Source organism: Esox lucius, chromosome 20, assembly GCF_011004845.1.
Source record: "Esox lucius isolate fEsoLuc1 chromosome 20, fEsoLuc1.pri, whole genome shotgun sequence".
NCBI lineage: Eukaryota > Metazoa > Chordata > Actinopteri > Esociformes > Esocidae > Esox > Esox lucius.
Genome location: NC_047588.1, coordinates 25,965,542 through 25,990,121, shown reverse-complemented (window position 1 = coordinate 25,990,121; position 24,580 = coordinate 25,965,542). Strand labels below are relative to the sequence as shown.

The following is a 24,580-nucleotide window of genomic DNA, read 5'->3' as shown; positions in this document are numbered from 1 at the left end:
AGTTCAAAACTCAGCTGCACGACTTCTCACACACACCAAATCCTGGCAGCACATCACCCCCATCCTACAAGAACTACACTGGCTCCCAATCTCTAAACGCATTGGATTTCAAAATTCTTCTTCTCACGTATAAAGCCCTCCACCAACTTGCTCCACCCTATCTCTCGGACCTTATTCCCCAATACCATTCCTCCAGGTCACTCCGCTCTGCCACTGCTGGCCTCCTTATCATCCCTCGATCCAAGCTGCGGAGCTTTGGAGACAGGGCTTCTTCACGGTCTGCTAAGACTTTGGTCTGTAGTTGTTAAGCCCTGTCATCCTTGGGTTCTTGGGGACTGGGATGATGATGGATGACATGAAACAGGCTGGGATGCAGCATGTCTCCAGTGAGGTGTTGAAGATGTCCAGAAACACAACAGAAAGCTGATCTGCACAGTGCTTTAGGGTGGATGGGGAGACATCAGGCCATGCTGCTTTTCAGGGGTTCGTCTCTTGAATAGTCTGTTAACGTCCCCCTCCAGGATTCCAAGTTCCTTTTTAGTGGCAGAGGTGGTGTTGATTGGGATGGGTGATTGTGAATGGGCCCAGATGGTGGGTGGTTGGTTTTGATGACTGGACACAGGGAGAAAGTATGTTGTTAGTACTTCCCTTTTGTCCTTCAAATCTGCAGTAGAACTCATTCAGGTTGTTGGCAAGTTGGAGTGGGAGGATTTATAAATCCACTCTCCTCCTTTTGCATTCAAACACCCACCTGATAAGTCCACAATTGCACCAACATTCCTCCATGCTGCATTTTTTGGTTTAAGTCCCTGTAGGCCTGCAGAGTGCAAAGTTAAATAATTGAATTCCGGAAAACCCCGAAACAGCAAAAATTTGTTTATCCCATTTTTCCCGCTCATTTATAAGTGTTGTCAATGAATAAGTGTTTGATTTATTGACAAGAGTAACGCTGTTCGTGGGTCGACAGGGGCAGCGGCCGCTCAAGAGTGCAACAAATTTTTACTTTTGGTGTCTCTGAGCAAGCATGCACAGAACACGGCTCCACTCATGGGATCGAGCATCATGCACTGTGCCGCTTGCAAAACTGCTTGCATTTTGCCACCCGTTGCCCTTCTCCAACCTTTCTATTGGACTACTTCCTTGTTCTACTGGTCACAGTAGCAGCCAGAATGACAGGGTCATAACAAAATTTGTTTATTTACATTGCCAGCTAAGATTGTTTATCAACAGCACAGAATGCATATCCAATGGGCTATATTGGTGTATATCAATGATATAATACTATATATATTATATAATACTAGTGTATACTACCGAACTATTCACTTCCCCTTTCCATGGTTAGGGAGGTCTATAAAACTGTGATTATCTATTTTTTTGTCTACGATTCTTTATTAATTGTGTAATTGTGTAACATCTCCGCTTGTATTCCAACATCTTTGTTACAATAACAGTTAATCTCACACTTCCTGTGATAGTGCACCTTTCTGGTTATACCTTCTCCAACTCAAAAAAAAACTACCAAACTCAAAAGAAACGTTTAGAAACAAAAGGACTTGACGGCACACTACTGTCACAGTTTTGTAGGGAGTGGAGACGGACGCAGGAAATACGCTAAGGATTTTTATTTCCCAACTTAAAGCACGTCAAAATAACTGACCAGGCAAGGCCAAAGTAAAGTGAGGTGTAAAGCCTCCAAAATAGAACACACGGAAATAAAAGCCACCAAGGTGCTGGGAAAACAGAGGGCCATACATATAGGTGTAATGATCAGTGGGAATGGGAAACAGGTGGGTGTGATAATATGGGGACAATATTACACAGTGTATTACCTGTTGTTATTACTATTGCCCTTATATCCATGTTTTTACAGTAAAAAAAGCAAGACATGATGTGATTTTCACTATATTAGACGCAATAAAATTGTTAGATATGGACATGGATTCGTATCTTCTTCAAGGAAATAAATAAGTCAGTGCACAACGACAAAGAAACCAGGCCCCACAAGTGTTGAGGAACCAATTGGAGGGGGGGGGGGGGGGTCTAAATGGGCAGAGCTTCCCTTCCGTGGGCCACAGCTTAGTTCCCTTCTGTGGGCCACAGCTTAGTTAGGCCTTCATTGTAACTTCCTTACGCACAACATGGCGGTAGTCACTAAGGTTTGGGAATGTTTATTTACTACAGCTGGTACAAAATATAAATTTTGATGCAGTTCATTATTTGGTCATATTATATGAGCTTATTATGGAACGCTTGGATAGTTTGATGGTTAGTACTTCAGACATGTACATGGTACAGGTGACTACCTACAAACAAAGTTGTTCTGTGAATCTCTGATCACCTCTTGACTTGACCATGAGTGGTGATATACACTCACTGGCCATGTCATTAGGCAAACCTTTTCAACTGATCATTAACTCAAATGTCTAATCAGCCAATCACATGGCAACACTCAATGCATTATGGCATGTAGACATGGTCAAGACGATCTGCTGAAGTTCAAACCAAGCAAACCAAGCAAGAACGGCGGCATGGCTGTTGGTGCCAGACGGATGAAGTATTTCTGATCTAATGGGAGTTTCTTCTCTATGGTTTCTCAAAAAAGAGAAAATATCCAATGAGCGGCAGTTCTCTGGAGAGAGGTCAGAGGAGAATGGCCAGACTGGTTCGAGCTGATAGAAAGGCAACAGTAACTCAAATAACCACACTGTGCCAAATACCTGTTTTGTAGTCCTAGCTATTTTTACACCTCTTACAAATGTTGCCAATTCCAGGCCGGTCACAGGAACTGCAGTCTGTAATTACCCAACACTCCAAAGCCGAAGAGGAACCGGAAAGGTACCGTCAGAATCCTGACTGGCAGCAGCTCCAGCATGGGACATTCTTCTACTCTTCCCTACTGTTAAGGAAACCCCACCACTAGACATTGGGACATTATCACAACACACAACCCCCCCCCCCCCCCCCCCCCACAAGTTAATACCTGTCAATGTAGAGTACAGATCATGACTGGCAATGATTCCAGCCCTTCACTTTTAACAAGTGTCCACCAGTATTGACATTAGGATATTTCGTGACTTTTACCACATAACCCCTCCCATTACCACCCCTTCATGTTCCTACCCTGCATGTTTATTTGGCTACAGCGTATACCAGTAAAATGCTTTTAGTGCAATAAATACAGTATTTCACAATGAATGTGGTATAGTTAAACAGATGTACAATTGTTAGAGTAGTGTAAACAACTTCAAGGAGAAAATGCTTGTACATTTTTTCACAGCAATGCAACATAACGTTCTCTAAAGTATACAAATAATTTGACTGGGTTACAAGGTAACAAAAATATGTTACATATATTAATCCAAATCAAATAAATATTGGGACACATTACTAAAAACAGCAATGTAATTAAAGATAGTACCAATAGTTATGTTTAAAGAAAGTGCTTGCTTGCAGGTTTCCACACTGCAATACACGAATAAAAAGTTCTCAAAAGGACACTGACGGACAAAAGTTTGGAATAATGTACAGATTTAGCTTTTTCAGAAGGAAAGTGGCATTTAACTGAATTAAGTATAGTCATGACCATCACTAATTGAAAAATAAATTAACCCACCCCTTTTGACCCTTATCTTGTTTAAAACATTTGCATGATAGTATTTCACACAGCTACCAAACACTTTTTGATTCATTTGTTTTGACTACATTAACATGCATTTTTTTTTGTAATATCCCATAAGGAAAATAAATGTCTTTTAAATATATTTTTTAATACATTTGGAAAATATATTTCCGAACACATTTGGAAAATATATTCCTGAATGCATTTGGTAAATATTTGTCAAAATGTTTAAAATTGGCCGCTTAAATGTATTTGTATTTAATGCATTTTTAAAATGCATGTCTAAATATAGCAGCAGTCCGATAAATATATCGGACAATCGGCAAGGTGGTGTTTCAAACCTGCGACCTTATGTTCCACAGTCAGGCGCGCTAACTACTACTCAAAACAGGAAGAGGTTCATAGTAGAGACAAGTAATGGTATTACCAAGTTTATCAATACGTTGTCACGGTAAGGTGAGCAGCAGCGTCACCTTTCCGTGCACCTTCAGTTCCCATCACTCACGAACGCATCCCGGACATGTTTGTGTCACGTCTTTAATCATTCACACCAGGTGATTAATAATGACTGTTATTGATAATTGTGCGTTGAAATTATGTAATAAAATATAATTATTTAGGCCCTACAGTTCTTGAAACATCCGCTGTGCCAACTTTTTTTGCATGAGCACTTTCAGGTAAAATGGGCCAGCTGTTTCAGGTTCAATGGGCCAGACAAACTGCAAAGGGAAATAGTAATTTATCATACATTTTTATTTTAAAACACAGTTGCTTATACAGCCACATAACATTTAAACTGCATTAAACAAACATATTCATATGGGCCATTTAAAAAAAAAAAAACATTTTGGGTGCAAACCCACATATTCAAATGTGCAATTAAAAAAAGTCCATTTTGGAACACCATAGATTGTGCATGCGCACGTGCACGTGTGTGTGTGCGCGTGTGCGTGTGTCCAGACAAGTTGTTGTCTCCCCCTTCTCTTTGGCACACACCTCCACACGTCTGGCCAACCTGTCCAACGACCTTTGTCGAACTGAACTGGTCCTGAAGCCCAGACTCGTCACAGTTCCATATATGTGATGGTGTGCCCTCAATACCCAGTTTGACCAAAAGGCTTTCATACTGGTTAAACCACTGGCTAACCACCTCTTTGTTGAGTCCAGCTTCTCGTGCTGCAGACAGGACCTCTGGCTTGCGCATCCCAAGCTCTGTGTTGCGCTTTAGAAAATTCTGAAACCAGTAATATCCAGCCCTCCCTGCTGTCTTGGAGAAACCAGATATGTTGTTCTTGGCTGCAAAATCTAAGTGGGTTAAAGTAAATTGGGCCGCCAAGAAAAACATCACTTTTTCAAAAAATATGTTCATATACCAAACTAAAAACATTATTTCTGATTGATGCCATCAAGACAGATATTATGCATAATTATTTATGTGCATGTTTGTTTTTTTATAGATTTATCATCCTTATAATAGTTGAGTTAGATTTGGTATGCCTGGTTACTTACCATGCAGCTTTCTGGTGCAGTTTTGATTTGAATTATTGCCCTGCCCACCATAGCAACCATAAACCAATCAAATCACCTGTTACTTGTCAAGCACCGTTATGACAATAGTTTGAACTCTTTTGCAGTCATTGGCTCTAAATCCCAGAGGGGTGGGGACCCCCAAACCTTAAATGGCCAATTTTACCTGATGGCCCATTTTACCTGATATCACCCCTACATTTCAGAATAAAAGGTTAAATACATTTTGATACATGAAATGTATTTTGAATTAAGTTAAATGTATTCGACATATATTCAGCATACATTCTACATACATTTTGCATGTCAAACATATATTTGTTTTCCATATGGGATAAATTCACACTCACCTTTTGTGCGGCCTATACTTTTCATCCACGTCAGCAGAATGTTATTGTGTAGGTCGATTGACTGCACACTATGAAAATGGGGTAAATCGTGGCAATTAGCAAATGATAAAAATTCTAATAAAATTACAAACCGCACAAATCTAACATAGGTACTGTAACTAAACGTTCAATTACAAATACTACCTTTCATCTTGCTCGACGAAGACAAGGTCTTGATGCCTTGCATCGAGAAAGCTAGAATAAATAGTGTCAATAGTCTGGTAATTTTACTATGTATGTATAAATATATCTATATGTTTTACTAGGGTTAGTTATCTAGCTACAATGCGCATAATACTGCGCACTGTATTCAACTACTGTACCCAGCTAGCTAGTTATAGGTGCAACATAAAACAACTGGCTACCATACATACTGCTAGCTAATGTAAGTGCTTATAGTTGTCTCTTACATTGATTTGGGGTATGTGGATATACTGATTGTATAAGTTGTTAAACTGAGCATTGAAGCAAAATATTACATGTCTGTAGCATATGCTGAAATTGAAAGTTGCAAGTGTAGGGATATTTTCATAAAATGTTATTTCACATTAACCTGATGAAGAGTAGACAGAACGTCTCATGTGATCACTTGCATATTAATTGAGTGTTAATTGATAAAACATTTAATCAGGGCTCATATTATTTTCCCAAACAGTTTAATGGTTAAGAGAGAGTGATGAACTATTGTTCCCATGGTCAGTGCAATGAGTGGTTGTTGAGGACAGAAGGACCTGTAGCTTGTCCTTGACTGTTTTGGCAAAATTTTGAGAGGATGAGTGAGCCCATAGATAAGGAAATCTTTCCATTTCAGAGAATATGCTGAGTCATGATGAGTAGTGGCTGGGGGAGCGAATCCCAGAGGGTTGTGAAAAACATGATGGAAAATTAGAGAAGGATCCATCCAGAAATTAGCATAATGGGAGGACCTAATATCATTGTATAACCATACTGTATAAAAATGTGTGTTTAATGTTTGGAAGTCGGTTGTTCTGCAGACCAACATGGCTTGGTTGCTCTGCAGATCAGCACGGCTTTATGACGTCAATAAAGTCTAATTTTGGATTCGAAGAGTCTTTGCATCTTTTATTGTCTGGAAATCTGAAGTGTTTTCCACGACACAAGTAGAAGAACAGGAAATCTTATTTAGGCTGTGCTGGAGAGAGAGAGACGATTTAGCTTGGGTGTCAGAAGAACAGGAAACAGATTAATAACGCACACACATTCTGGACAGGGCTGAATTAAGAATAGACAAGACAGAAACAACAAAGTGCAAAGATGACACTTGTGCTGCATTTACACATATAAGGTATAAAACATAAATTGGACCAATGGCCAACATGCTTGACATATTCAACCCCCCACTTTCTAGGCTTGTTTCAAGTATAAATAATGCTGTTATGACTGTTCATGTTTAGACATTGTGCGGCGACACTTTGTCTCCAAAAGCTTTTGTAATAAACGGAATATGCGGTACGGTAATTGACCTGACTCCTGGTGTGTTATTCTCCTTTCCAATAAACCAACTCGGGGAAGTGTTAGACTTCAACAGGTAACACGATTACTTGGACTGCCTTGAACTGTTGTCATGTTTTCAGTAACCATATCCATGGCTTGGCAAGTGGAATAGAAATTGCTGGAATGCATTCTCGATGTTGTACAATCAAAATGTTGTTAGACCTCTGTATATTTGTTTATGGATGTTTTATATATTTAATTTATGAATATATGGAATGTTAACAGTAACTATCATGAATATATGAATTATAAACAATAATTTATATTTCTTTGTAAATAATTTACCATTTATCATTGCTCCTATAATAATTAATAATTATTCCAAAATTGTTATTGGGGAAACTCACTTGTCATGGCTTTATATCAACTACCATCACATGGTTGGAAAGTTATAAAGTTAAAGGTTTGGATTAACTGACAAAGGCAATCTGGTATATTGATCCACCACAAAAATATGGCCAATGCACGGACCAGCACCACAAAGGAAGGATGATAAAATGTGCTTTCACTCACCAAGGCTTGAAGAGAAAGGTGGCACAGCGGTTCTTCCTCTGGGCAAACTTTTGGGAATGAAGTCATGTAGCTGCTGAATCAGCTGGCTTTTGATGGACAACATGGCCATTGCGATGAGTCGCGGCTGTCCCATGGTATTGCAAGTGAAGTTTTTTACCCTATTCAAGGTGGAAAAGTTTCTCTCTGACCTGGATGTCGTCATAAGTGTTTTTATGATAATTTTCAGCAGAGTGATGATCTCAGCAAAAGCCTCCTCTAGGTTGTTCTCATGGATGGATCTTAACAGAGACAGGGCCGTCTTACCAGTGTGAAGCTCAGTGTGGCGGTACAGAGTGGTCGGCTCAGACTTCAACTTTTCCTCGTTTCCTAGAGGCCATAGTTTCACCACAAGGTCAAGTTCAGATGTAGGGAATAAAAGGACAAATTGTGGGAAGACTGAGCTGTCAACCAGCTTGGCAGCTATCAGGTGGTCACTTTGTGAAAACCTCTGTTCCACCTGGGAGATGACTGTGTCGCAGGCCTCCTTCATCAACGGCTCTGTGTCGGTTACTTGTCGGCCTGTTCCATCGTGAACGGTGGCAGCCCATTCATCAGTTTTCTTCCACATATTCGGGACATTCTCCTTGAAACGGGTGAGTGCACTGCTAATCCCAGATGCATCGATGCTCCGTTTTTTCAGTGTATTGTATAAAACATCAACTTCTGGCATAAGGAACAAAAAATTCCAGCAGCTGCAAAAAGGCTTGGTCCCAGAGTTTTTTTGACAGGCCGTATGCCTCACTTATGGTGACCTCATCCCATCCTGGTTGTGTGCGTATGTCCTCCATACACAGGAGCAGCGCAGCACAGTTTTCCCAAAATGCATTGACAGTTCTACTTTAAAGCTCCATTGTCCAGCGGGTGGCCTTAGAATGCGTCTCTGTGTTGCCTCAGCAAGTGCCGCAACACGTTTTGGAGCGCCAGAGAAAAAGGTGGCAAAAGCAGTTAAATCTGCAGAAAACATCTTCAGGATGCTCATCCTTGCTGAACAAAGTTGCTGCAAACAGTGAACAAACTGGGCATGTGAGTTTCATTAGTGTCTGTACCCCTTGGACATTTCCACTCATTACAGCCCCAACATCATAAGTCTGAGCGATCAGCTTTTCTCCCAGCTTCAGTGGTTCCAGCACACCCTTGTTGCTATTAGAGAGGCCGAGTCCAGTTTTATCTTTGACTTCCACAAACTCCAAAAACCTCTCTGTCACTGTATTGTCAGGCAACATGTATCGCAACACAACCACCATTTGTGATTTACAGGAGACATCAGTTGTCTCATCTACATGTATGGCAAAAAATTATGTCTCGTCCACTTGCTTGGCTATCTCCTCCCTGTACACTTCATAAATACCCCTCTGAGCCTGGGTCCTCTCTAGGTTTCTTCCTAAAATTCGGCCTTCTTAGGGAGTTTTTCCTAGCCATTGAAATTCAACACTACTGTTGTTTGCTCCTTGGGGTTTAAGGCCGGGTGTCTCTGTAAAAGCATTTTGTGACAACTGCTGTTGCAAAAAGGGCTTTATAAATAAATTTGATTGAATGAAATTTGATTTATAGTCTAACAGTTTTTGAACAGTGCTAGATGTCCCTTTGAAGATGGGCTGAGCATGATCGTCTCAAATCGTCCTCACACATAGTGTCGCAAATGCATCTGAATATTCCAGTATTCAGGGAGTCCACCGACTCGTCGTGCCCCCGCAGTGTGGTTTCACATTTTCCACACAGTTTAATACGTTATCATCCGACTGAGAACGTACCTGTTTTCCTCCACCTGTTTGTTATGCTGCTCAATGGAGCACCTGTATGCACTGTCAACTTGGGCTGTGACATTTACCCTTCCAAGTAAGCCCAATTTCACAGCATTGTCCAGATGACTAACGCTGCTCTCATGTTTTGTAATCCTCTCAAAAAGATGTTTCTAATCTTTGTAACCTTTCCTTGACCAAGTACCATCTCCACCAAATAGCAGACATGGAAAACAGAACAGTGCCTTCTTTTTTTATGCTAACCGTTAGCCACTTTTTCTTCAAAAACCACTCCACATTAAACCCGCGGTACAATTTACCACCAGTTTGAGTGATGACAATGTCCCGTGGCTGATAGGTACCAAGTCGCTTTACTTCAAGTTTCTCCTCCAAATTAAGGATTTCAAACCAGTGCTCGAGTATGAAATCCACTTTATTCATTTTGTCAAGTTATCTGGCGTTTGTGAAGCTAACAAGATAGCTAAGACAATCTACCCTCCTTGCTCTTCTTGCCAACAAATGTTGGTTCCAGACAGACAGCCAATCAGGTCTGAAATACGAAATTACGCTGTGGTGGGGCTACCGGCTGTCAGACTCACTTGGCATCAAATTTGTGTTTTCTACATTGATCGCACTAACATTCTGAGCATGCGTATTAATATTTTCACACGTACATTGTAAATTGCAATGTGAGAGAGGGGCTAGGAAGATGCTATATTCATAGAAAAAGGAAGCAAAAATGAAAGCATATTTTTTAAATAGATATAAATAAATTATAGGAAGTAATCTTTGAGAAATAAAAATAAAATGTTTGTTGCAGTTCTTTCTGTTGACAGCCGGTGGGGCTGTGCCCAACCTGCTCCTAATGACCAGTCGACCCTGGCCTTCCCCCTAAAATCTGTTTGTCATATCAAATGAATATAGAGAGGATCTGTATAGGATTTTACATTATTATACCCAAAGAAGTATCTTGCTGTTGTTCAGCAAACATTGTTTCTTGAACCTTGCAATATAACATCACACTTCTTGTGAATCTGAATCCTCTACCAGCCTTTTAGAAAGGCCTTTATTCAATGACTTCTTTGTTCTTTTATTTTTCCTTTGTCATTGTATTGCCTGATTTTTCTTGATTTTCCTTGTTTCTATTTTGTGTCCAAAAGTACACCACTTTAAGTATACTGCTTTCTAACTTTATGTTGCTGGCTAAGTGTGAATGTTGAACTTTTTCACTCAGAATAAAGACAAAAGACAAGTGTTAAGAGAATTTGCATGTGCAAATATTCAGGAGTATCCAGAAATGTCAAAAGCTGACTTCTTATGACTGGTTAAAATCTTTTTATATTGCAACTTCTGTCTACTGGCCTCTAACTTATTACAAAGATTTGTACTTGTATTGACACACTCTGAAACAGGCCTTTTAATGCAGGACCACAGGAGAGCATTTCTGAACGCACAACATGTCAACCCTTGAAGCAGATGGTCTACAGCAGCAGACGACCACACCAGATGTCACTCCTGTCAGCTAAGAACAGGAAACTGAGGCTACAGTTTCCAACCAAAATAGAAGAAAACGTTGCCTGGACAGATGGGTCTCAATTTCTTCACTGATAGTGTAACTGCTAAAGGAAACAGCCGAAAGAATTCTAGCAAGTACAAAAACCTCTACTCAGTTACAACCGGTGGCCTCAACTCATTGGACAATACCTCAACTTACACAAGGAAAATGACAAAGAAACACTGCCATTGCTACCAATGAGTTTTTCAGGGCCTGAATTATAGGTGCTTTGAGTGGGCAAGTCAATCACCCGATCTATTCCCAAAACATGCTGTAATGTGGAAATGGTTTGTCCAATATGGATGAAAATACATTGAAACTATTATTCTGCGCCACAGTCATTAGTTCATTTCAAATACAAAGTGCTGACATACAGAGCTCCCTCAGAAAAAGGGTCTTTCCAGGTCATTATCACGGTGTTACATTGCACTGCACATGGCGAGATGCTCCAACGGTGGTTAAAACCACAGGTCTACAAGTTACACTTGTTGTTTTGGAAAGAAAAAGATAAAAAATCTTTACCCTGTATGATCATTGCTGTGCGGGTAGGGTACAGGTCCTGATATCAATATTCTATTTGGTGTGATTTGCTGGTTTTGGGGGCTCTGACTCCTGCGTATTTCTGCCAACTGTGCGTCTGGTAGAAGTTGGTACGGTGTGAGTCATCAAAATATAAATAGATGAAGAACTTGAAGAACATTTTTAAAAGGTATTGCAAAAAAAGGGAGAATTTGGGGGACAAAATTGATTCTAGCTGTGAAATTACATCAATATACCTTATTTGAAGTAAATTAAATCTCCATATTTCTACAGATTAATAATGTACTTTTACGCTATGTAGTTTTACTGTTTTTCAACAGTATTTTTCCGGCACCCCAGCAAACTTTTTTCATTTACACTCTACATGTTTTATATTTACAGCAGCTTGTTCTATGCTAGGCCCTCTTGGTCTTATTCTACTACCCTGTTTTTGCAAATGTTCCACAGGGAGGTTATCTTTAGAAAGACTAATGTTTGTGTCATATTTCAGTCACATCACCCAAAGCAGTACCCTTCCTAAGGTTAAAAGTGAGCTTGGAGAAAGGGTTACAGAAATCAACGTTTTTCTGATTCATCCATCCAACACAATATGCATATTCACAAACAAAGCACAGGTTTGTCTGGTTTAACCACAATAGACTGTGATGAAACTAAACACCACCACAGAAAAACAGTAAAAATGCAATTCTTGCAAAAGAGATTTCACTTCCCCTGATTGAGCACGTTCAAAAAGTTTTCCAATGGTATGAGAACGTAAATGATAGTCAGTCTTATTGGTTTCATTCTTTTAGAGCATGGCCTACTGCACTGCACATAAATAAAATCTGCAAAATAGAAAAACATAGAATAGCTCTAATAGTTAAACCAAGAACAAGCTAGAAATGGAGACGTGTGAGCCAAAGTAATGTCATATTTTCCCAGATTATATTTATAGCACAGTCCATGGACATGGCCACCTGTTCCTTAAAGATGTAGTCTGCAATTTCTCACTACTGCTTGGTAAAGTGGTGCTGTCGATTCAAAAAGGTTCCCTGAAAATTGTTTTCTATGTCATAAGCCAATTTTTGCCCCAAGTCATCAAAACCACTCTCTTTCAAACTTGGAATTTCATGGCCAGCTGAGATATGGTAATGATTTTTTCTATATATTATGCACATATAAATAACATATGTTTTACATATCCAGCCAAAAATGGGAGGTTCAACATTTTATTTTGATAATCGCAGTAGTCCCAGACTGCATCTTTAAGCTATATTTTTATAGATCCTCTTTACTTAAAATATGAGAGGATTCAGTTCCTGAATTTTTTTACTTCTTCTTTTTGGTTGCTTCATAGTGGTAAGTGGAGAGAGGTGAGGAACAAGGGAATGACTACAAGGAGAGTGTGTGTCCTGGCCCTGTGAAGGTGTTTCAGGTGATCTGCATTTTCATTTGTAACAATGGATCATGTTGTCGAAACTACAGAATATTATGTGAGTAAAAGTCATTATCCCGCATACTGATAAATGTTGTTAAACTAATGAAAATAATTGTACCTATTTTAACATGTTTAGCTGAGAAATGACATTACAGTCTGTGTAATTACATTACACCATATTGGGCTGATTTATCTTGTTCTTTATGACCACAATTGAAAACCATATGGGAGAAAATACATTTAAAATATACATTTTGAGGCATGTGGAAATAGAAAAGAAAACTTTGCTCAATAGTGATTTTATGCAACAACGAATATATATGTAACACATTCGTAAATATATTTGGAATTCATAGATTTGTTTGGAAATAATGATTGGGAATTGTATTTAGATTTTTCACATACAGTGCTCTTTGAACGTTTGTGAACCCTACTGAGATGGTCTTATTTTTGTACAAAATATTATGTTAAACTAATAAAATCCTTTTCTATACCCCAATTTGTAATAAAGACATCCCAAATAAAGGGCACCCAAACATGATATCCTTTCATTGTTCATTCAACAAAATTGTTTGGGACAAATGTTTGGGATCACTTATAAATGTCCTCATTTTCAATAGAAAAGTATGTTTTTTTCCATTAAAATAACATCAAATTGATCAGTAATGCAGTTTAGGCATAGTGAGGCCCATTATCAGCAACATTCAGTCCTGTTTTCCAACTGCATGTTATGAATGCTAATCTGAGTTAATCATTTTAAAAGGCTATGTGATCATTAGGAAACCCTTTGAAATAATGCTATTAAAGTGCTTATTAAAGAAGCAATAAAACTGTCCTTGTTTAGACTAGTTGATTATCTGAAGCATCAGCAATTGTGGGTTTGATTACAGGCTCAAAATTGTGGGTCTAGTATAGAGTGTCTAGTTTAAGAAACGAGCGCCTCACAGGTCCTCAACTGGCAGCTTCATTAAATAGTACCCCCAAAACACCAGTCTCAACGTCAACAGTGAAGAGGCGACTCCGAGATGCAGGCCTTCTAGGTAGAATTTCAAAGAAAACGCCATATTTCAGACTGTCCAATAAAAAGATACACTTAAGATGGGCAAAAGAACACAGTCAGAGGTAGATTGGGAAAAAGTGTTACGGACAGACAAATCTAAGTTTTAGGTGTTTGGATCACAATAAAGGTAATTTGTGAGACGCAGACCAAATTAAAATATGCTGGAGGAGTGCTTGATGCCATCTGTCAAGATGGTGGAGGCAATGTGATGGTCTGAGGGATCTTGAAGAAGGAAGGTTATCACTCTATTTTGTCACGCCATACCATGTGGACGGCTCTTGAACCGTATTGAGCTGTTGTGGGAGCAGCTTGACCGTATTCTACACTGTTTTACTCTTTATCCATATGAATAAAAAAATTATATCATGGTTAACCAGCGCTTTACGTTATGAAGCCGTCTAGAAATGTACCCAGTAACATGTCCTGATGAAACTGAAACAGTAATTGCACACCTACAACAGTCGCATTTCCCAATTCCTGTTAATCTGTTTGGATAATAATAAACAACACTTGTTGTAAGTTGAAGTGGAGCTGTAGTGAGTTTTACCACTAGATGTACCAACTTCCCAATTTATTTCTGGTCATCAGTAAAACAAAACTATTGTTCCTCTTGGCCTCTCCAAAGGTTATAATGGTAATTCCCAAGTGAGGCATTCTTGAATATATAAATGTGTCTGGTTTTATAGCTTTCTGATTCAGAAAGTGGTCACAAAAGCATCTACAGCTCGGGAAAAAATTAAGAGACCACTGCAAAATTATCAGTTTCTCTGGTTTTACCATTCATAGGTATGTGTTCGAGTAAAATGAACATTTTTGTTTTATTCTATAAACTACTGACAAGATTACACCCAAAATAAAAATATTGTAATTTAAAGTATTTATTTGTACACTGTAAAACCTAATAAGTTTAGAATACTGAACTTTTGTGGAAACTGATTACATCAAAATATTTAAGTCAACTAACATAATTTTGTTAAGAAATTAATTACTTACAAATTACAATTTATTGGAACTTAATAGTTATAATTTTCTTTATAATTATTTCAAGTTAACTGTACATGAAAAATATAAAATTATTTCCAAATATGCATTGCCCGTTAAATTAACTCCAATTAACAACAATTACTGTATTTGTAAATGTCTGAGACATGGTTATTGAACATATTTATTCCTTTTGTCAATTCCTTGCCAACAGTTATAACATATTAAACTGTAAATACTTAATATATTCATAAACCCCTATTTTGAAGTCTTATAAGCCTCCCACCATGATCTCATGGACTGTTAATTTCAGATGCAGTCAAAAGTCATTCATAACTTTAAGGAAATTCCCAGATTTTCAAAATAAAAATCAACACTTCTGGAACTCCTGGGAACTTCGGCAGAGTTTTGCAAAGCTACCCACAAGGCATTGGCTTGCAAAGGCATGCTATCGGAACCAGAACATCTGACACACATATGGATATTTTATGTAATTGTTACAAACATTTCAGTAGTCAAAATATATGTTTGACTAAATGATTGGATTACTTGAAACAAATGTATGTTTGATGTTTGTGTAGCTAAGATGAATTAATCAAGTACATGCGAAAAAAGGATAATAAAATGTTTCCAAAATATCAACTTGAAGCAGAGCATGCTGGGAAAATTTTCATTTTAAACATATGAAAATTGAGTAAACGTCAGTAAAACATAAACATTTTAAGTTATTGGGAACATGTATCTTACTTTGAGTTACACTTAGTAGAAACATTTGAGTAAGAAATACGTTAGGGTTTACAGTGTAGAAAACAACAACTGGTCAAAATAACCATTAAAAAAGATGCATTGTATTCAGACCTCAAATAATGCAACGAAAAAAAAAATATATCAGTTTTTCAACAACAAAATACTAATGTTTTAATTTAGGAACAGTTCAGAAATCTATATTTGGTGGAATAACCCTAATTTTTAATCACTGCTTTCATGCGTCTTGGCATTCTCTCCAACAGTCTGTCACATTGCTTTTTGGTGACTGTATGCCACTCATGGCACAAAAATTCAAGTAGCTCTGCTTTGTTTGATGGCCTGCGACCATCCATCATGACAGGGTCTTGATCTGGTGGTCCTCCATCCACACCTTTATTGACCTGGCTGTGTGGCATGGATCATTGTCCTGCTGGAAAAAACAGAGTTGGGGAACAGAAATAGGGAACATTGTCAAAGCAGAAGGAAGCATGTGTTCTTCCAGGATAACCTTGTACTTGGCTTGATTCATGCCTTCACAAAGACAAATCTGACCGATTCCAGCCTTGTTGAAGCATCCCGATCCTGCACCAAATTTCACAGTAGGTGCGAGACACTGTGGCTTGTAGGCTTCTCCAAGTCTCTGTCTAACCATAAGATGACAAGGTGTTGGGCAAAGATGAACATTTGATTCATCAGAGAAGATGACCTTACTCCATTCCTCTACGGTCCAATCCTTTTCATCTTGTGTAAACTTCAGCCTGGCTCTTGTTTGCTTCTCATTGCCCCTAGGAGCCTGTTATGAACCGTTCTCGTCGTGCACTTCACCCCATCTGCTGCTTGCCATTCTTTTTGTAGGTCACTTGATGTCATCCTATGGTTGTTGAGTGACATTCAAATGAGTTGACGGTCATCTCGATTAGTGGACAGTCATTTTCACCCTCTGCCAGTCTGTAGCTTTGTTGCCCCCAATGTCTGTTGCTTGACCTTGTTCTTATGAACCGCCGTCTTTGAAATTATAAAGATGGACGCAACCTGATGCTCACTGTATCCCTCTCCCAGTAAAGCCAGAATTGATTCATGCTGAATAGTTATTTTTTTTAATTCAAATTACATTTGAGGTACTACTTGCACTGTTTTTGTCATCCAGCTGGTCCTATTGCAAGAGGATAGTGATGACCACAGCAGTGGTTTTTATACTTTTCATTGTGAAATTATATTTGGTTCAGGTAATCATGTATAGATGCTGATTTAGGAAAATTTGCAGAGGTCTCTTAATTTCTTCCAGAGCTGTATATCTCCAAGGTACAGTTTTTATGTAGGATTTGGCATTAGAGCTCATAATTTAACAGCTTATGAAACAAATATGTTTTAAAAATAAACATATTGGAATATGTGATAATGTTTTCAAGTCGTTACTAAGGAGCTCATAAATGTAACCAACATTTCTTGAGGTGATCGGCATAGCTGAATTCTTTGTGAAACAGAAGCTTCTAGAAAAGCAGTCTGATACATCTTGATTTTAGAGGTATGTGAACATTATCAAGAGTGGTGATCAAATTAGTTGATTTGCTTTCTGAAGTCAAAAGAGAAACACTAATGACACATGATTAGCAGATTATGCCCCAAAACAGTCTCATTAATGTTGAATAATTCATAGAGCAAGAGCAAGCAAGCAAGCAATGAAAATGTGCATTGTACTAAAGAAAGTCCACACTAAAGTATTGTAAGATGTAGACTAGTGCTTCTTTAATGTCTGAAGGTGGAAGCCGGACACAGGTGCAGGGAGAACAGAGAACTCTGGCAAAACATAAAACTACAACTAGTGTTACAGGTGGCAACTAAACACAAATACATGACCAAAAACACACATGAGGGAAGAAAGAACTTAAATAGGGGCAGTGTGCAGGAGAACTGCAATGAACAGGTGTCTGTGCTGCAATGAGTGAGAGGGCGTTGGATCTCACTGGCGTGGCAGGCCTTCCGACAGCCTGCATTTTTTTAGTGCTACTAGAGCACTTCTTGCAGAAGGTGATTATAGAGAGTTGGAATGAGATGTAGACCGTTTCTAACACATAGTATGTTGCTAAAATGCGTATTAATAATTTATTTATAAGGTTATACTGTTTTCAAGATTATCTTCTTCCATAACCACAGGTCTCACAGTTTTTCTAGCACCATAGATTGTTTTAACTAGCTAACCTCCATTCCTCTCCCACTGCTATGTCTCCAGATTGATGAATCCATTGACTATACCTTGTCACCTGACATAGACCCAAGCCCAGACATTGCAGAACCCTGCAACCAGGATGGTATCATGGACTTTACCCGGAGCTACTCCCCTGTGGTCTACAGCCTGGTGTTTGTGCTGGCACTGGTGGGTAATGTTCTAGTGCTGTGTGTGGTGAGGCGCTATCGCATTGCCCAGAGGGGTGGTGGTTGCTCCTTCTCCCTCACCGACACCTTCCTGCTCCACCTGGCCATATCTGACCTCTTACTGGCCTTCATGCTGCCCCTGTTCGCTTTCCAATGGGCCTACCAGTGGATGTTTGGCACAGCTGTCTGCAAGATCTCCGGAGCCCTGATCTCACTAAACCGCTACAGCGGGATCCTTTTCCTGGCCTGCATCAGCTTTGACCGCTACCTGGCCATCGTCCACGCTGTCAGCAACGGCTGGAAGCGCAACACCTGCCACGCCCAGATTGCATGTGCCCTAATCTGGACAGTGTGCCTTGGGCTGAGCGGGGTGGACATCACCTTTAGACAGGTGGTGGAGGTAAATGTGGGGCGCTCCAGAGACTCAGGGGATCAGAAAATGTGGGTGTGCCAGACAGTGTTCCCCCACAGCACAGTCCAGTGGAAGGCGGGGCTGCCGCTGGTCAACTTGGTGCTGGGCTTTGGGCTCCCATTGCTGGTCATGCTATACTGCTACATCCGTATCTTCCGCTCCTTGTGCAACGCTTCTCGCCGACAGAAGAGGAAGTCCCTGCGCCTCATCATCTCTTTGGTGTCCGTGTTCATGGTCTGCTGGGCACCCTACAACACCTTTAATTTAGTGGAAAGCCTGGAGAAGTTGGGTGTGATTAGTGGGGGCTGCCAATTTGGCCGAACCGTGGACATCGGGATCCTAGTGTCTGAGAGTTTGGGGTTGTCACACTGCGCCCTGAATCCGCTGTTGTACGGCTTTGTGGGTGTCAAATTTAGGAAGGAGCTGGCCAAGATGTGTAAGGGGCTACTGGGCCAGAGGTTCTGTCCAGGTATGGAAGGATGGGTAGGACAAAGGAAGACACGAAGGCCCACTGGGTCCTTCAGCTCAGCGGAGAGTGAGAACACCTCCTACTTCTCTGTCATGGTATGAGCATGGAGTGGTGGAAGGGTCAGGGGTGGAACAGAGAGACTGTCACAGAAAAAGAGTGAGGAGTAGGATAAAAGATCAAAGTGGCACAGGAACAATATACTGTTAAGTTAAAAGATGATAGATTTTCAATGTGATTCACTCCTCTGGTGCTTTCAGATGTTGGCTCACTCTTTAATTAGCCCTCTTGTATTATAACAATACAGTTTTATGTTTCCTATTTGTTTTTTAATATCCATCCAATCACATAGCCTGCAATGTTTTCCCATATACAATGCAGTCCAGAAATATTTGGACAAGGAGCAATTTTTGTCAAAATCAATTTGAACAATGAATAAAAGTGCAGAGTTAGCTTTAATTTTTGAATATTTTCCTCCTTATTGGATGAAGCATTTAGCACATTAATAGCACATTTTGTGCATAGTTCCCACATTTAAGGGCACTAAATGTATTTGGACAATTGGCTACAGAGTGGATACCAGCTCACATGTACAGAAACATAATGTCTGCTCAACAAAATGCCATAGAAGTCATTAGACTACACCTTGCAGCAGGAAAATTACAAAAAGTGCAATAATCTTGACTGGCGAAGTCAAACACCCGATCTGAATCCAATTGAGCATGTTTCACTTGGTGACAACATGACTGAAGGAAACATTTCTGCGAAGCAAACAGAAAAACTTCTGCTGATATATTTCAGTGGCAGACTTTAGGCAGTACTCAATTTGAAAACTTAATTTAAGATAATTTAAATGTGTCCAATTCATTTTGGCCTCCTAAAATGTGGGATGGGGTATATATCAAATTGTCTGGAATTCATGCAGAGGTCACTGTTTATGGATGCACAGCAAATAACCTCAAATTAAAGATGACATGCACTTTAATCTCTTGGTCGTTGTTTCTTTTCAAACCAAATGTGCTGGAGTACAGAGCCAAACCAACAAAATGTAAAATACTGTCGAAATGAACTGCACTGTCTCTGTGGAGTGAGAAAATATTAAATGTCTTTGTTTTTTCAACTTATTTCATAATCTCTTGTGAAAGATGATTTCTGTGAAAGAAGGAAACCCACTCCCTCAAAAGAGCCACATCATCACTATATATGTTACTCATACGTTGCCTTGTGGTTCTGAAGGTTGCAAATACTTTTATATTTCAATTATTTTCAGGAGCAAGGATACAGTATGTTTTAGGTTTATTGCTTTATTTTGTCACTTATTGAAGATAAGTTGTCAAAAACATTTTCAAATGTTCTTTTTTGATCAGATAAGTCTGAATTAGTAAGCATAGCAGGCACCCCTGTTAAAATGCCAGTTTCTTGTGATGTAAAAGAATGAGATAAAGATAAACCATGTCAGAACTTTTTCCACCTTTTAATGTGACCTACAACGTGAACAATTCAATTGAAAAAACCAAAAGAAATCTTTGAGGGGGAATTTTCTTTATAAAAACTCACAATAATCTGGTTGCATAAGTGTGCACACCCTTAAACTAATACTTTGTTGAAGCACCTTTTGATTTTATTACAGCAACTAGTCTTTTTGGATAGGAATCTATTAGCATGGCACATCTTGACATGATAATATTTGCCCACTCTTCTTGACAAAAGCGTTCCAAATCTGTCAGATTGCAAGGACATCTCCTGTGCACAGCCCTCTTCAGATCACCCCACAGATGTTCAATTGGATTCAGGTCTGGGCTCTGGGCCATTCCAAAACGTTAATCTTCTTCTGGTGAAGCCATGCTTTTGTGGATTTGGATGTGTGCTTTGGGTCGTTTTCATGCTGAAAGGTGAACTTCCTCTTCATCTTCAGCTTTCTAATGGACGCCTGAAGATTTAGTGCCAAAATTGCCTGGTATTTGGAACTGTTCATAATTCCCTCCACCCTGACTAAGGCCCCAGCTCCAGCTGAAGAAGAACAGCCCCAAAGCAAGATGCTTCCACCACCATGCTTCACCATTTCTCCACCTGATGATGACTGTCTTCACTGTGTTCCATATATCTTATGATTTGGAAATTATTTTGGATCCTTCTCCTGACTGATATCTTTCAACAATGATATCACTCTTATGCTTTGGAAGCTTTCTGCGGATCATGGCTTTTGCTCTGAGATGCAACTAAGAAAATGTCAGGAAAACCGTACTAGAACAGCTAAACTTTATTTGTGATTAATCATAGTCACTTTAAATGATGGCAGGTGTGTAATGACTTCTATTTAACATGAGTTTGAATGTGATTGGTTAATTCTGAACACAGCCACATCCCCAGTTATAAGAGGGTGTGCACATTTTCCCCCCTCGAAGATTTCAGTTTGATTTCAATTTAATTGTTCACATTATAGGTCACATTAAGAGTGGAAAAAGTTCTGTCATGATTTATCTTTGTCTCATTCTTTTACATCACAAAAACCTGGCATTTTAATAGGGGAATGTAGACTTTTATATCCACTGTACATAGCATTTGTTTAAATTTTCTACTATGTTGTGTGATGTCAAACTCTTTTCTTAAAATGTATATCAATAAAAATGTGTTAATATGTTGTTAGACCTCTGTATATTTGTTTATGGATGTTTTATATATTTAATTTATGAATATATGCAATGTTAACAGTAACTATCATGAATATATTAATTATAAACAATAATTTATATTTCTTTGTAAATAATTTACCATTTATCATTGCTCCTATAATAATTAATAATTATTCCAAAATTGTTATTGGGGAAACTCACTTGTCATGGCTTTATATCAACTACCATCACATGGTTGGAAAGTTATAAAGTTAAAGGTTTGGATTAACTGACAAAGGCAATCTGGTCCCACCATTTGTGTGAAAGGTAAGAGAAGAGTTTTGACTTAAGAGCTTAGTTAGGCATTTGGGGTTTGAGGATTGACTGGAGATAGATAAGGGCAGTGGCGTTTTTATATGTAAAAAATTGGTGGGGCACAAATCATTTCAAAATACAGGATAAATACCAGTAAAGCTACAAAACTCCCTCTTGCTACTGTTGTGTTTATTTAACACATCAACAAACAGCGTGGCTCCACAAAATACTTTTAACGACAGAGCGGCTAGCTTCTACCAGGTGTTGTAGTACACATACTGGAGAGGGAGAGAGAGAGACCTTCTTGTGTAATTGCTCTCCTCTCTCACACACATGTAAAAATACCACTGTCACATCTACAAACCTAAATTAGGAATGCAACCAAGCTCAGAACCAATGTGCCTAGAGGGCCATACGCGAACAGCTATGAGCTCAACACCACTGAAGGCCACAACGAAGCGGAAAGACAACTTTTTGTCTATGACAACAACCATATTAGGTAAGCATGGACACACTGACACTTGTCACCATCTATATTGATCCACCACAAAAATATGGCCAATGCACGGACCAGCACCACAAAGGAAGGATGATAAAATGTGCTTTCACTCACCAAGGCTTGAAGAGAAAGGTGGCACAGCGGTTCTTCCTCTGGGCAAACTTTTGGGAATGAAGTCATGTAGCTGCTGAATCAGCTGGCTTTCGATGGACAACATGGCCAATGCGTTGAGTCGCGGCTGTCCCATGGTATTGCAAGTGAAGTTTTTCACCCTATTCAAGGTGGAAAAGTTCCTCTCTGACCTGGATGTCGTCCTAGTGTTTTTATGATAATTTTCAGCAGAGTGATGATCTCAGCAAAAGCCTCCTCTAGGTTGTTCTCGTGGATGGATCTTAACAGAGACAGGGCCGTCTTACCAGTGTGAAGCTCAGTGTGGCGGTACAGAGTGGTCGGCTCAGACTTCAACTTTTCCTCGTTTCCTAGAGGCCATAGTTTCACCACAAGGTCAAGTTCAGATGTAGGGAATGAAAGGACAAATTGTGGGAAGAGTGAGCTGTCAACCAGCTTGGCAGCTATCAGGTGGTCACTTTGTGAAAACCTCTGCTCCACCCGAGAGATGACGTTTTGGAGCGCCAGAGAAAAAGGTGGCAAAAGCAGTTAAATCTGCAGAAAACCTTCAGGATGCTCATCCTTGCTGAACAAAGTTGCTGCAAGCAGTGAACAAACTGGGCATGTGAGTTTCATTAGTGTCTGTACCCCTTGGACATGTCCACTCATTACAGCCCCATCATCATAAGTCTGAGCGATCAGCTATTCTCCCAGCATCAGTGGTTCCAGCACACCCTTGTTGCTATTAGAGAGGCTGAGTCCAGTTTTATCTTTGACTTCCACAAACTCCAAAAACCTCTGTCACTGTATTGTCAGGCAACATGTATTGCAACACAACCACCATTTGTGATTTACAGGAGACATCAGTTGTCTCTTCTGCCTGTATGGCAACAAATTATGTCTTGTCCACTTGCTTGGCTATCTCCTCCCTGTACACTTCATAAGTTAAGTGTAACAGTCCATTTGGTACATTGCTAGATGTCCCTTTGAAGATGGGCTGAGCATCACAGTGCCTCTGAAGTCTCGAATCGCCCTGACACACATAGTCTCGAAAATGCATCTGAATATTCCAGGATTCAGGGAGTCCACCGACTCGTCGTGCCCCCGCAGTGCGGTTTCACATTTTCCACACAGTTTAATATATGTTATGATCCGACTGAGAACGTACCTGTTTTCCTCCAGCTGTTTGTTATGCTGCTCAATAGAGCACCTGTATGCACTGTCAACTTGGGCTGTGACATTTACCCTTCCAAGTAAGCCCAATTTCACAGCATTGTCCAGATGACTCACGCTGCTCTCATGTTTTGCAATCCTCTCAGAAAGATGTTTCAAATCTTTGTAACCTTTCCTTGACCAAGTACCATCTCCACCAAATAGCAGACATGGAAAACAGAACAGTGCCTTCTTTTTTTATGCTAATTGTTAGCCACTTTTTCTTCAAAAACCACTCTGCATTAAACCCGCGGTACAATTTACCAGCAGTTTGACTGATGACAATATCCCGTGGCTGATAGGCACCGTAACTTGATCCTACACCGTAACAGCCAAAGTAGTTCAGCTGTAAATGAAAACACACACACTCTGTATATCCTAGGTCTTTAACCCTCTCCACAGACATTTCACAGGCACACTGATTCACTGATCACGGGCTTGATGACAAGTAATGACAAGTAAGAATAATAAAACATAATTATTAATCATCACCCATATGTGTGTAGGCCTGTTTTTGATAATGAAATAATGCTGCGTCCATTAAGAAATTGTTCTGTCAGTCATTTTCTGTTAGGATTCCAACGTGGCTTTTGCGACAGCAGTGAAGTTAATGAATTGTTACTTGGGCAAAATCTCAAAGCAATATTGTTTTAGTCAAAGGAAAATGGCACTGGTTACATGAAGCCTACAGGTTGAGTAAGTTGGCCAGATAAATGATTGACTGTGGGATTTATTTATTTTTATAAATTATTCTATATGGTCACAGGGGTCAAACCTAGTATATGCTGGTTTGTTTTTCCTTTCAGTTCGTGCCCAATTGAAATCTACCCAACAATGTGAGGTGAGATCCTAACTAATACGTGATTAATCAATCAAGGACAAGGCAAGAGCAAAAACACAAAGATATTCAGCCATCTGTGGAACCGGTTAGACCCAGGC

General features: G+C 39.5%; 1 protein-coding gene across 1 annotated transcript; it reads left to right on the top strand.

Annotated features, from left to right (window-relative positions):
• Positions 1 to 12,350: 12,350 nt before the first annotated feature.
• On the top strand, positions 12,351 to 19,880 carry cxcr3.2 (chemokine (C-X-C motif) receptor 3, tandem duplicate 2). Its single transcript, XM_010867632.3, has 2 exons — positions 12,351 to 12,911; positions 17,875 to 19,880. Exons 1-2 carry the CDS (start codon positions 12,879 to 12,881, stop codon positions 18,997 to 18,999), a joined length of 1,158 nt encoding a protein of 385 aa, XP_010865934.1. The 5' UTR covers positions 12,351 to 12,878; the 3' UTR covers positions 19,000 to 19,880.
• The last annotated feature ends 4,700 nt before the right edge of the window (positions 19,881 to 24,580 follow it).